This window comes from Megalopta genalis, chromosome 5 (genome assembly GCF_051020955.1).
Source record: "Megalopta genalis isolate 19385.01 chromosome 5, iyMegGena1_principal, whole genome shotgun sequence".
NCBI classification, from domain to species: Eukaryota; Metazoa; Arthropoda; class Insecta; order Hymenoptera; family Halictidae; genus Megalopta; species Megalopta genalis.
In genome coordinates, this window is record NC_135017.1 from 28,166,627 (window position 1) to 28,181,634 (window position 15,008).

The 15,008-nt window shown below is 32.9% G+C and overlaps 1 protein-coding gene across 4 annotated transcripts in view; it reads left to right on the forward strand.

The window, feature by feature from the left end:
• Window positions 1–15,008, forward strand: part of dgo (ankyrin repeat domain containing protein 6 diego) — a 336,204-nt gene that overhangs the window by 90,785 nt on the left and 230,411 nt on the right. For 3 of the 4 annotated variants that reach the window (XM_033474115.2, XM_033474116.2, XM_076522204.1), the window contains one exon: window positions 14,123–14,228. In XM_033474115.2, coding sequence (XP_033330006.1) covers window positions 14,136–14,228 — 93 coding nt within the window. In that variant the 5' untranslated portion in view covers window positions 14,123–14,135. Of the gene's footprint in view, window positions 1–12,766; window positions 13,958–14,122; window positions 14,229–15,008 lie in introns of those variants that run through there. The other variant, XM_076522205.1, reaches the window with a different exon arrangement.

Genomic DNA, 15,008 nt, shown 5'->3' on the forward strand with positions numbered 1-15,008 from the left:
CCTGTCTCTGAAGCAACTGCCCGTGGTCGCTGGAACATTGATCGTTCGTTCCCGTTCGTGATGCAAAGCTTGTTGCGCGGATTGCTAGCTAACCCTTGATTTTCCGATCGTGCCTTGATTGAATGTTTATCCATCTCTGCACCAGTCCGATTAAAATTGCCTATGCACTACCGCGCTCTTAATTGACGTTGCGTAACGAGAAAAAGACGGTATTTTGTGAGACGCGCTCGGCGCAAATGGTTGCTGCACGGTATAATGTAGTTTCAACGGGAATCTCATTGGGAGAAACAGGGGGATAGTTAAAATCACCGACGGATTTCTAATGAAACAGATTTCTGGCATACCTTTTGTATTTCGAACGCACTCGATTGGAACAGAGGAAATTGAACTAATTGGCGACAGTGAAAGAAATACAGTTATGGACAAATAAAATCTATTAATTTCTGTTTCTATTAAAAATTAATTAATTTCTATTTCTATCAAAGATCAATTAATTTCTACTAATAATCTGTTACAATTTAAATTCCTATAAAAATCGAATGTAATTTGCTGCTGAGTCATTTAACTCTTTCACCGTACTGTTTCTTGTAAATTACGTGTTATCTAAACAAATGTTTAGAACAAAAGTTGTTTGGTTTAAAGAGGAGGATACACGGCAATAATTAATTTTTTTCTATTTTCCGTTTTTTCTTTATCAAAATATGAAGTTCACCTTGAAATTTTTAAAATAATGTGCAATATTTAATCGTGCCATTCGAAAGTCTATTGAACACAGAATAAACAATCATTTATTAATGAATATTAAAGAATATCTCGATGAACGTTAATTTCTGCATCTTAATAATTGTTTATTCTTTGTTTAACAGATTTTCGTATCGTACGATTAAATGTTGCATATTATGTCATTTTACATTATACATATAAACCGTGTATTAATATCTATCGTACATGTATGTGAGATATTTAACATGTGCTGTCTCTGGGATCTTCTCTAATATTAATGAGAATCTTGTAATAATATATGTGGTTTGCTTTTTTTTAAATATTGGGTGTATACTAAGAATTTTGACAAATGTGTTTTTCAACTTTGAAGACTGTTTTTTGAATGAACAATGAAAGTACTTCTGCGAGAACCACTTTCTATCCGAATTGACTTGGTTAACCTCTTAGCTGTGGACGACGCGTGTACACGTCATAATGAAATAGCAATTTTACATCTAACAACAAAAATACTTCTCCTATGACATAGGTTAAAATGCTTGTGAAATTTATTCATAAATCTTTGCCGACAAAACAACTCGCTGAAAGAAACTGCATCGATAAAAAAACGCATACAAAATTGATCTTAAAAGCAGATCGACGCAGCTAAGTGATTAATTTATGTTTTAATTAAGTTCGTAGCTCCAATGAAATCTTGTTACTTTGCATTTATTTTTATTACGAGGATTACGGTAGGAAGCGAAGAAAAAAAGATCATTTATCATGTTCCGTAAAACGTATAGCGCTAATAAAGACACGGCAACGGACTATAAATTTTTATCGAACATTTTCTTCCATGCATTTTTAATGGTACGACTAGTACACGGTTAAAATTCGAGGATTTCAGATATTATATTTTACAACTTCAGGATCGTAAATTTGCAATGGAATCGTGACCAACTATCGTTAAACACAACCGCGAGTAATTTTCGAAAGTTAGAAGTGAAATTAGAGATTAAAATAAATTAGAAGTCGGCACAGTCTGGTAATTAGTGTCCCAGATGATGTAAATGGTAAAAAGGAGCCGCATCTGGTGTCTTCTTCCGACCACGCTTTTTCTTTTCTTTTCTTCTTCTATGCTTTTTGCATAGTGATCGCTGTCGGACGTTCGTGCCGCTTTTCCGATATCGAGATCAAGCGTTCGGGTAATCGGATCGTAAGATCACGAAGGACGACACTGTGCGCACAGTATGTATCTATGTTCACATTCGGATTCGATTCAATCCAGTTTGGTAAGCTGTTAGTTCAACCTTTGACGATTTCTACAGATCTGAGAGCTGATTTTGAACATCCGACGTCTTCAAGATTTATACATTGACGCTTTTAGTAGTTTTAAAGCGCGCTATTTCAGCCTTTGGACGACAATTTTATACTAAATTGTCAGAGTATATGTAGTACAAAATTCCAGGAACATGTTACACAGTTGTATATTCTTGAGTGCCGTATATATAGAATACAATTTCTTAACACAGGATACAAATTTATATCGTGTCAAGCGAAAATATTGCGTTGGCAACTAAGTAATTGCCGATTTGTTCAATGAAATAAAAAATTTTTTTTTACTTGGAACGAAGTTTAATCTGTAATGTATTTTCCATTTTGTTCGATGACCTTTTGCCATCTCTCTGACAACTTGAAAATTCCACGCTCGTAGAAAGTCTGATCCTTTTCGGCCAAAAACTGAGTTAAGTGAGATTTTACAGCGTCATCGTCATTAAAAGTTTTACCACGAAGGGAGTTGTCCAGGGATCGAAATAAGTGGTAATCCAATGGCGCGAGATCAGGGCTATATGGTGAGTGTAACATCAATTCCCAACCAATATCCATCAATTTTTTCCGAGCGGACAAAGACGTGTGCGGCCTAGCATTGTCCTGATGGAAAATGACACCTTTACGATTGACCAATTCTGGTCGCTTTTCCTTGACCACTGCATTCAATTTGTCCAGTTGCTAACATTCACGGATAATAAAAAATAACATAATAATAATAATAATAATTTTATGATATAACATTTACGGATATCATAAAAATGGGAGTGAGAGACATCTATAACTGAAATCGGAAATTACTTAGTTGCCAACCCAATATTAATCTTATTTCTTCATAATTTTTTAATTTTTAATTTTTATTTTATTTTCCTATTTTTCTATTTTTCTCTTCTTTGTTATCTTTAAATTTTTATTATTTTTTTATTTATCACGTGCACTAAAATAAAACGATATTGTAATATAAACAATGCGTTATACGCTTCACTGTGGTATGTACTTTTAATTTAAAAAGATGGACATTTGTTGAGACGTTAAATTGTACTCGAACGTTGACGATATTTGAAATCGATGCAGTCCACCAACAATTATGCTTGCGGGATATACGAATGCGTAAGACACAGCGGCGAATGTGTTTTAAATTTTATTGTCCTTTCCGGTTCATTCATGAATTATGATGATTACAAATAATTACTTAATAAGTAGTTGGTAAGATGTAATTGAAAATTAAAATTTATACGATTAACCTGTTTTTAAACCAGTGGAACGATATTCATTTGAAAAGAGAATTTTCATTATTACTTTTAAATCAGTTCCGGTTTTTCTGCTATCCGTCAGTTTGCAAATAATAATTGCTAAATAATTATAAGCTTCCACTTCGTTTAGAATTCGTAATAGCCTTGCTCCAATAGTCTAAGCGCCGATTAACCATGAATTCACAATTGGATGACTGTAATTAAAAATTTTACAGAATTTATATGTTCGAGGCGAGCCGTTTTCTTCTTCTTTTCCCTCGTTTCGTTCTGGCATCAAAGTGCAAGCGCATATTATATTCGAAAACGTATACCATATATTAGGTTCTACTCTTTTTCTTCTGAAGTTATTAAGCCCGTGTTGTTGAACACTGTGATTGCTTCGATGAAAGACGTTCCTCCTTTATTGATCACGATGACGTAGGATGGATGCGCGATAATTAAATCGCCGCCGGAATGGGAGAATATTCTTGCGTGGCGAGCTGGATCGGTGTGCTGGCTGTTCGATCACTGGGCAATGTTCGATCAGAATCGACAAAAATCGTGTTGCCTTTCAAACTTCGTCACTTCGGTTCGAATGGGTCTGCTTCTAATACTCGCATGTTATTGCCAATTTATGTTCGTTATAATAGTTAAATAAATATGACAATATTCTTCCCAGACGTTAGAGGTTTCCTACGACATTCTTCTACATCACGATAGTAATTTTCAACAAGGTGCAACGATTGTTACTAGGCTGCGGATTTTATGCGTTTATGGCAAAATTGGGTAGTTGTAATCGAAAGTGGTAGAAAGATTGAAAGAATTTAAAAATATTAGTGCATTGTTTTTAATCAACTAACACGATTAAAGAATTAATGAACTTGCTATCTAGTTCCTATTTCTTGAAATTGAGGCTGACAATTTTTATTTTGCATAAATATCCGCAATTAAATATCTAATTATCACAAAAAGTACGTGGTATATACAATGAGCAACTTTACAGAGTATTGCAAAATTTTTATTTTATTCCATCATAATTTTGTTCACGACAAAAAAAGCATAGTTGTAATAATAATGTAAATAATAATAATATTGTAATAATAATAATAATAATAACGTAAATAATAAGATAAATAATAAGCTTTAAAAAAACAATGACTGATTTTAACGTTACTTTAATATGTAGATACTTCACAATATGAATAAATATTTTCGGACTTTTTATAATTAAGAAGCGATTTAATGGAACAAAGTAAAAATGTTGGTGGTGTTCGTATATTAAAGTTACTTTCTGTATTAGGGTCATGCTAGATCCCAAATAGAAATTGCTAAAAGCAAAAGTGTTAATCTAATTTTAAATAAACCATAGACAGTATTTTATTCTTAGTTAGCATGTAAAATATTGGAAACATGAAAAATTGAATTTTTACTAGAAAATGAAATAGAAACGCAATGTTTGGATCCCCAGCGTATCACTTAAGGGTTGCAAATATTTTCCATAAGCTCTTTTATTTTTCTAATCTTTAACATTAGATTTACGGAACGCGTCAAAATGACGGGTCATTAACTTTTTAATTTACGATTATTCATATCGTAAAGATACATTTATAAGTTATTTAATCAATTTATATGTTACTTTATATTTATTTATATTTACTACTTTATATGTTACAATAACACTTGTTAAAAATCAGAATAAATGTCTTATTATTGTTACTTTTATAAACTAATATAAAACAGCTGTTCTTCGTGTTCCGTAAATCTAGTATTAACTAGCTCATCTAACAAATAGACAACCAAAAAAACATAAGATCATAGTGATAAATGATTTTGTGTCCCGAAGGCATTTGAAAATAACGTGCCGAAATTAATGAAGATTTATTTCCGACAAACTTCTGTTACGTCCAATTAGACCAACGTGTTTTTATTCTTTATCGTCGACGATCCGTTGCACAAGCGGCAACGAATCGATTTCTCAGGTATCCTTTAACGAGGATCGAGCGATAAGTAATTAATTCCCAGCGGTTTTGGTCGCGCGAACATTTGGCCGATGTATTTTAATTACCTGCTTTGACATGTACAGAAGGATTTGAGTGCGATGCCCAGCACTCTCGCGGTTTGCTTTTGCTTTTGTTTCGCGGAATGGTCTTCCGAGCGGAGTGAAATTCCTTTGACTAGTAGATACGCGGCAAGCGCGGCTTGGTTGTTAAAGAGAAACCGTGTATCATTAATCAACGTCGTCCGTTGAAAATTTTACGCGATGTTGATGCACCTGCGCGTACACGTACACACGTGTCTACATGACATATCATTTTAATTTACGGCGGCCGCCGCTCGAGAAATGAATAGATCAGAATTTGAAAAATCAAACGCCGCGCCGCGCCGCGTGAAATAATCTGCTTCTTCCTAAAACCAGAGTCGAGTCTCACAGTGGTTCTCGAGCTTTTGATCGCAACAACAATTCGGGTCTCGTGTTTCCCTTGAACGTACATCGAAATGTTCGTCATCGATTCTAAATGCATTCGTTCCGACATTTATAAAGACTTCGCATTTGATTTATTTCAATCAAAATACTTTTACTTTCAAGTTTTTACACGTTCGAGTTTTCTACAAACACTTAGCCTCCACTGTATAATATATATTATATTAATTATAATAATTATATATTATTATATTATTATTATTATTATTATATATATTATATATTATTATATTATTATTATTATTATTATATATATTATATAATATTATATTATATATTATTATTATTATATTATTATATAATATTATATTATATATTATTATTATTATATCATATATATATATATATATTATATTATATTATATTATAATATTAATTATAATAATTATAATAGCTATAATACCATTTATAATCTACCGATACAAAGAACGTGGTATAAATAAGTCGTGAATTTTCTTCAAAACTTGGAAGACGTTTGGAGAATTTAAGGGTATTATTGTATCGTTCTCGACTTATTAAATTGCTCGAAAGATATTTTCTTTGAACTCCTTTGTTCTCCATAATTCATCGGGAATAAGAATAATCGACGTTCAGGTAAACCAAGTTAAATCGAATGAACTTGCACTTTATAAATCAAAATAATACCGATGCATGAATGGGTATAAAAAAAATGGTACTTCAGAATGCCTCACAATGGACAAGATCGACAATATTAATGCCTACTGACTGGGTTATCTACTGCAATACGACTTAAATGATCAACGCCATCTTCTTTTCTCGTGTGAATTGCACTTTAGGTATGAACATGATATGAATTTCTATTAAAAATTGAAATTGTAATAGATTTTTAATAGAAATTTAGATTAATTGATTTTTAACAGGAGTTATATCAATTATAATAAATAGATTTTAATTATAATAGATTTTTAATAGGTTTCTAATTATATGTATTATAACAAATTTTAAATAGAAATTTGAGTTATGATATATCTTTAAGAGAAATTTAACTAGAAATTTGAAATTATAATAGACTTTTAATAGAAATTTGAATTAATGGATTTTAAATGGGAGTGATATCAATTATAATAAATTTTTAATAATATAGAATTTTAATTGTAATAGATTTTTAATATAAAATGTAATTATAACGAAGTTTTGTTTAAAATTTTAATTATAATAGACTTTTAATAGAAATTTAGATTCATTGATTTTAAATGGGATGATATTAATTATTTTTCAAAATAAAATTTAATTATAATGACTTCGTATTATAAATTTGAACTGCAAAAGATATTCAACGGAAAATTACTTTTATTAGATTTTAAATAGGATTAATTGATTTTGAAGTAACTGATGCTCGTGCCATAATTCTGCCAAATAATCTAAAAATAGTCTCGCGAGTCAAATGTTACTAGAATTCGCAAGTTACATTGCTTTCTGTATTGAGCTTCGCAGAGTAATAAGTATGCCGTAACAAGTTATATGCATTCTGGGTCATCTTTATCGGGTCGTGCGAGTTCTACATACCTTTTGTACTACTTCTCACCGAATAATTCATTCGTGACAAACGCATTGAATTGTTTTTAGAGCGTTTCCACGCGGCTCGTAAGTAATGGAAGGCGTTACACGATAATACTTCGGGCAGTTTTCTGCATGTTTTCGCGCGAACGCCGCGGATACGCTTGATGTCGGTAATGGACCTTGCAATCCATAACCGTTCGGTTCGTATCGCATGGTTAGAATACTAACTAATCGACCTTGTACTCATCTCGATGCCACTGACCGCTTCCTGATTGGATAATGATCAGCGGCTTTTACATCGAGATCGAGTATTACACAATCTCCTGTTCTGAATAATGTACGTACGAAGGCAGTAAATTATCTAGGAAAAGAAACAGGGATTGTTTTTCATCGTTTTTGTATCGCCATTCTCGCTGCTATTAAACGTCGCTGACTTGATGAACATGTAATCTGAGCAATAAATTGACACCGTAATATCTTCTCTCAGGTATCGAAAATTTAACGTATTAATTTAGCAAAGTTCAAGTTTGGTAAAAGCAATTTATCTTCCTTCGCTGTGTTAAAGGTTGCATCGACAGCCCGGTTATTAGTTGATTGCGGATTTTATAAAAATGGGGATCTGTAATTTCATTAACCAATTAGCTGCGTCGATCTATTTTTAAGATCAATTTTGTATGCGTTTTATCGATCACACTGAGGACAGTTTCTTTCGGCAAGTTGTTCTAAAGTTATTCTAAAATGTGCGAAATTTATGAATACGTTTTACAAGCTATTTAACTTAAATCGTAGGGGAAGTATCTTCGTTGTAAGATGTAAAATTGTCATTTCCTTATAACGTGTATACACGTTGTCCACAGCTAAGAGGTTAATAGACCGTGGATTTTATGCATTCTTGACAAAAATGGAGGATTGGAAAACGAAATTGTGAAGAGATCAAAAAGATTTAATAATATTGTTACATTGTTTTTAACCTGTTATTATTGAAAGAAAATTCCCATTATTGAAAGAAATCATACATTTCCATCTTACATCCATTTCTTATAATTAGACTGCGGAGGTTTATGCAAACGCATATTTACGAAAAATGAACTAAACAAATAGAACTTTAATTGAAATATGTTCCGGTGTTAGGGCATATAAAAAATACATACATTATATTTTTCTCAATAATTTTTTTTTCAAATAATGCAGATCTATTTTGTTTTTCGAATTCTTTATATTTTTTTACATCTGTTAGTACTGTTCAAAGCGGATTACGAAGAACGCTGATATTCTTACGACTACCAGATACGGAAAAAAGAAGGTATATAGGGCGGTAAAAAAGCGGTTTACAATTATTGTATCGCACAAAGGTAGGAACGAAGAATGCCGATATTCTTATAACTATCGGATACGGAAAAAAGTAGATATGTATAGAGGACGTTAAAAAAAGAATTAGAATCGTTATTGAAGGTAGAAGATCTCCCGTCAATCATTCAAGTCGTCGAATGAGTTGAAACTAGTTTTACAATACATATACATGGAATGAAATAACAATATCCGAGTGCGAAACAATCACGAATAATTTTCGAAAAAGGCTTCGAAAATGTACTGAAGCAGAAAGAGGTAATTTGAAACACTTAATCTAAATTTGAGATTTGCGACTAATGTGTTTCTTAAACTGGTAAAATATATTGAATATATATTCAATATATTTTGAATATATTATATATATTTTTGAATATATTATATATATATTCAATATATTTTACCAGTTTAAGAAACACATTAGTCACAAATCTCAAATTTATATAATATTCACTAATTATTCAATTTAATATTTCACATATTTTACCAGTTTAAGGAACACATTAATCACAAATTATTGATAGATGGTTACATGAATTTTTAAATAATTGCATTAATGCATAGAGTGCGAAGAAATTCTGTCCCTATATATAAACAATAATAATAATAATAATAATAATCGTTATTAAATTATTTAAAAATTCATGTATCGGGTTTGCATTGTCTCAATGTTTTAGTTGCGCTTATTAATTTATGCAATATATACTGAAATAATAACTGGCAGTAATTAGCAGTCCGGTTAATGGTTAAGGGTTAAGGGACCTCGTGGTGCAAGTACCAAGAAGCCCTCCATCGTTTTTCATCTGAAATTCCTTCGTTCATGTTTATTTCATACGCATCCTACGACAGTATCAAGTGAGCATTAGCGCGGGCAATAAGCATAATTTTCAAGCCAGAACAAGTTCACGAGTGCACATTAGTCGGAAGGGATTTTAGGGCTTAGTTTCATGGCCAGCCCGAAATATCTGCAGCGCCCATTGTCCCCGGAAACAATGGCGTCGTGTGTCATTGTCCGTTCTATAAAGCATGCGTGCCTCTTTTCTCCCGTCGTCACGCCCTTCCCTCTCTTGTAACGAAGATCTGCCTTTATGGTTTATGGATGTGATTCCGCGTGTAATATTAATTTAAATGAAGGTGTGCGTTCGTCGAATCGTGTCGATGGTGCCTCACCGTGAAGAATTGTTTTCGAAGAAACGTAGTAGGAATATAGAGTGAGCTGAGTGGTCTGACAAGAAGAACCGCCGGAGACGGAAATCACGTTTTGAAAAAGAATATCAAAATCTTATAGTATTTTTTCAAAACCATGTCTTCATTTTTGTTGTGTGATTAATCCTCGCAAGACGGCGATTGTGTCAATTTTGATCCAGAGTATTTAAAGCGTTCACTTGATCACTCAATTTTCGGCAATTAAATAAAATAAATTGCTGTTACAATTAGGAACAGCAGAAAGGCTAACAAATCTGCAAGAAATATCTTAGACAATATGTATTGAAAAATTGCTAAACAACGCTCAGAATTGTTATAAACATCGCGGTCAATAGTAAACAACTTCGTTTTTAGTAGAGAGCAATTTTTGTGTTTTCGAGTGCTCACCATTTCGGTGCAAATAAAAATTTTAAAAACCCCTACGTACCCTGTAGTATCTTATAATGTTGATTAAGTAAAAAAATTGCTTTTTCGTTCTAGAAAAGAATTTACAACTCTTATGCTGCAAGCAATAGCAAAACACATACGGTAAATTCTCCCTAATTTTCCTTCAGCTTGTAAACGATTATTCGAGCCTCGTGGCTCATTTTTACAGTAACCGATTATTAACAATTACAAAAACGAGGTGCAAGATTCGAATAATTGTATCTCCTCTCTCAAATTATCCATTTTTGTTTACAAGCTGAAGGAAAATTAGGGAGAATTTATTGTATTGCACATCGATTGCTTTACTCTCGCGATTTTGGTTACAAGAAATAATAACAACAATAATTACAACTGTTTTCAATGAAAGAGTTTTTACAACTTCAACAATTTTCAAATAAAATCTGGGAAATTGGTCGATTTGAGTGACGCTATAGATTTATTGTTTATAATTCTGCTATATTTAACAATAAATACAATTTTATCTTGTAGTGAAAGAGACATCTGATAAATAGAATTACATTTATAGTATACTTATTCATAGTAAATGTATATTAATTTCAATTTATAGTAAATGCATATTATATTCATAATAAATTCTCAAATTATCTCCACCTTCATACACAATCAACTTAGTTACAAAGAGCCAATTAGCTCATTACTTACCTCTTTTTGCAATTCATTTGTTAAGGACATTGTTAATAATACGTCATGTAGATTAGCATGTAATAAATTATTTTATTTGTTCACCTTCGCCGTGAAATAATTTACTGAATTTATTTATACATTTTTCTTTCTTCTATCAGTTCATGTTTCTTTAGATTGCGTACCTATATTAAATCAATAAGTAAACGGTTTTTATTTGTAACAACTACTGCATCTTTAGTGTCTTCAAATTATAATAAATCGTACGCTAAGATCAGAACACACGGTACCGACGTGCAAAACAGTATACCGTACATACGCACTGTGTAATTAGAAACCTCGGATTTCTAATACACCTACTCGATAATGATATTATTATCATAAGTAATATGCATTTTGTAATCGATGAAGCGAATGCGTTATAATTTATTGATTAGCAATCAGTGGCTATATCCTTATCTGTTCGAATAACGCATTTCTAAAAGGAACAGTGTGAATTAACTGTCTCATGATCCGCGATACTGTTCACGCGAGTATGTTAATTACGAAGTCGACTATTAGAAAGTCGTTGGTTTTCTTGACGTCTCACTTTCATCGAAATAATCTCGATGAAAGTGTAAGTAGCCTCCTTTATCTTTGCCGCGATCGACGCAAATCCGAGTCCTGCTCGAACTTCACTTTGTGTCATGCACGTACCAGACGTGTGTTGGATATTTAACCGGTTGACATCCGGCGGAAACTGGAGTTCCTGGGTTCGTAACTTACGACCAGGCCTCATTTTAGAGTCTACGTGTTTTATTTAGTGAAACTCGGACAATATGTTCAATATTGCGCGATGAAAATTAATCACGTTTTCGTACAGATTTGCACTCGGAGAATTTTCTTGGATCACCTACTAAATTCTCGAACGTATTTAACACGTTCCGTGCCACGTGTACCATCGATGGTACACGCTTGCATGTTTACTTAGTGAACTGAACAAATTGTTTACAAGAAATTTAGAACCGAAGAATCAATTTCCACCGCAAGAATGGGCGTTGATAAGTTTTTGTTACGTTGTTATGTGTACGAGAATTAATAATTGCACGTAATAAATCAAGTTTTAGTAAAATATCAAAGTGTGAAGATTCGAGTAAAAAAAGCTCGGCACGGAACGTGTTAACCGTGAGATAGTAAGCAACGTTTTTGTGAAGTGTGCTAATTGTCGGGTCATCTATTGTCAATACAGAACACCTGTATAAAGGATGGGCCATGGTTGCTTTGGTCTATGACTCTACACATGCCGCGTTAAGGCTCTTCGCCAATCCGCTCTTGTTGTATTGGGTTGGCAACTAAGTAATTGCCGATTTCAGTTATAGATGTCTCTCACTCCCATTTTTATGATATCCGTAAATGTTATATTATAAAATTATTATTATTATTATTATGTTATTTTTTATTATCCGTGAATGTTAGCAACTGGACAAATTGAATGCAGCGGTCAAGGAAAAGCGACCAGAATTGGTCAATCGTAAAGGTGTCTTTTTCCACCAGGACAATGCTAGGCCGCACACGTCTTTGTTCACTTGGCAAAAATTGATGGATATTGGTTGGGAATTGATGTTACACCCACCATATAGCCCTGATCTCGCGCCATCGGATTACCACTTATTTCGATCCTTGGACACTCCCTTCGTGATAAAACTTTTAATGATGATGACGCTGTAAAATCTCACTTAACTCAGTTTTTGGCCGAAAAGGATCAGACTTTCTACGAGCGTGGAATTTGCAAGTTGTCAGAGAGATGGCAAAAGGTCATCGAACAAAATGGAAAATACATTACAGATTAAACTTCATTCCAAGTAAAAAATTTTTTTATTTCATTGAACAAATCGGCAATTACTTAGTTGCCAACGCAATATTATGCTTCCAAACGACACACTTGCTTGTAACTGTGAAGTAAATCTTGTACGAGTTTCGTCTCCAATTTCTGCGCATATTCTACATCCTACCTTCAACAGATTTAAAGAAAATGCAAAATGATAGAATATCATTTATTCATTAGATGTCCTTCATTTCACGCTTACGCAATTAAGTGCAATTAATCGTGTCACGTATACGTTTCTAACAATTCAATTGTTAATATAATTTACTAAATATAATCCAATTTATTAATGTAAAAATTGCTTTTAACCAAAAGATGACAATTTCTTGCGATCCCTGAAAGTCGCCATTCGAGTGCAATGATTATGTCAGGTTACACGTATGCGAGACAATGTACAGTATCGGACAAAAGTATTCGCACACCGTTGAATTTTGCTATTACTTGGAATCACATAAAAGAGGAAAGTGCCCTCGTTTTTCAACTTTTTTATCTGAGCTTACAACGAAAATTTAATTTTTATAACGAAAATACGTTTTAAAGATCTCGGTAACTTATATACGTTCTGAAAATTTCGATTAAAATCGGTTGACGTTGTGTTATAAGCTACAATCAATTAAAGATCGCGAAAAGCGTTGTTTTGTCTCGATTTTAGACATTTTCGACCAATATAGTTGAGAAATCTGCAGTTTTTAAAAATATTTCGACGCTTGTAGCTCGACTGTGCATGAATCAATTTTGATGAAATTTTCAACATGCATATAAGTTAACGAGATCTATAAAACGTATTTTTCTCTTTAATTTTCGTTACATGCTCAAATAAAAAAGTAGAAAGAACCAAATGCAAATTGCAAATAAATTTTGTTTACTCATTCCCTATCAAACTAACCGGACTAACGTCTCGAGGAGATTCAAGTCATTCGGACCGATTTTAGAAAAGTTGTCCCGTTCGAAATGCTTGTCGACATACTTCGCATGCTGCGAGTGTACACGTGTCGTTTATGAAAGCGTGAAATTCTTTATGAAAATATACGGTCGGGAACAAAACATTTAATAACTCTATCGAAGCGCGATAAAAAAAATCTACAAAAAGTACACGGGTCTAGGGAAATTATTGTATTTGTTGTTTTTGCGAGTAACGCTGAGACGAGCAGTCGACCGAATAACGTTGGAACCGGTATGAAAAACCGTCCATCAACGAGAGAAACCACGGTACGTTAATAACGAAGTCCCTCGTTAATTCGCCGCTGTTTAGCAAGAAACTCGCGGCATCGATATATCTGACATAACAATCTGGAAAGCAATTCGATGATGCATGAAAAGCGATCGTTCGAAACGAATTCCGCTAATGTTCGCCCATTTCCTGTTCTTTTGCAGATGCGTGGCTGGAATGGCAGAAAAGTTGTGCGAGGCTGCCGCACGTGGCGACGCTGCGCGAGTTGCGCGTCTACTTGACGAAGATATTAAACCGTTGCCGGACGAGGTGAGTCCCTTTCCGCTCAATTATTTCCCCCTCGGTGTACATGAATTATTTAATCTGCCGGCCAGAGTCCGTAAATCTTTCCCTTTATTGCGTTACGTCATAGGTTCATCAAGCTTCCATCAGGGGTGGGCGATTTTTGCAAAAATATCGGTTCTGTGACGCATCGACAAAGATCGATTCGCTAGATAATTGTACCCTGAAAAATCGATTTTTATAAAATCGACCGATATTATTTTTATATACATTATTATTTATTTTATATATTATTTACCAATCGGCCCTAAAATGCAATGCTTTCGTTCTTGTAGCACTTTAAAGCCGATTTAAAAAATCAAGTTCTTCAATAAACAAATCCATATTAACTGAATATTAAGTGTATGATATTTCTTCTTCTTATTATTATACAATTTGTACGGGAAATTACATTTAAGTTATAAAATCAAAGAAACAGAGATTTAGAATGAGTGAGTACAAGGTTAAATAAAAAATGGTAAGATGATCTGAAATTCCTTAAATTTCTATTTATCTCAACTACTGTTTATCCTCAAATCTGTACAGATTATGATTATTCTATTAAAATTATTATTACATATTATATATTATATTATTAAATTATTCTAAGGACTTAAATTATTCATGGACTTTGAATGTTAACAGTTCATAACAAAGTCAACCGATTACAATGAAATTATCAGTATGCACATAAGTTACCAAGATTGATTAAAAAGTTGAAAAAGTATGAGTTTTTATTTATTTTTTGTCATTCCAAGTGATAGTAAA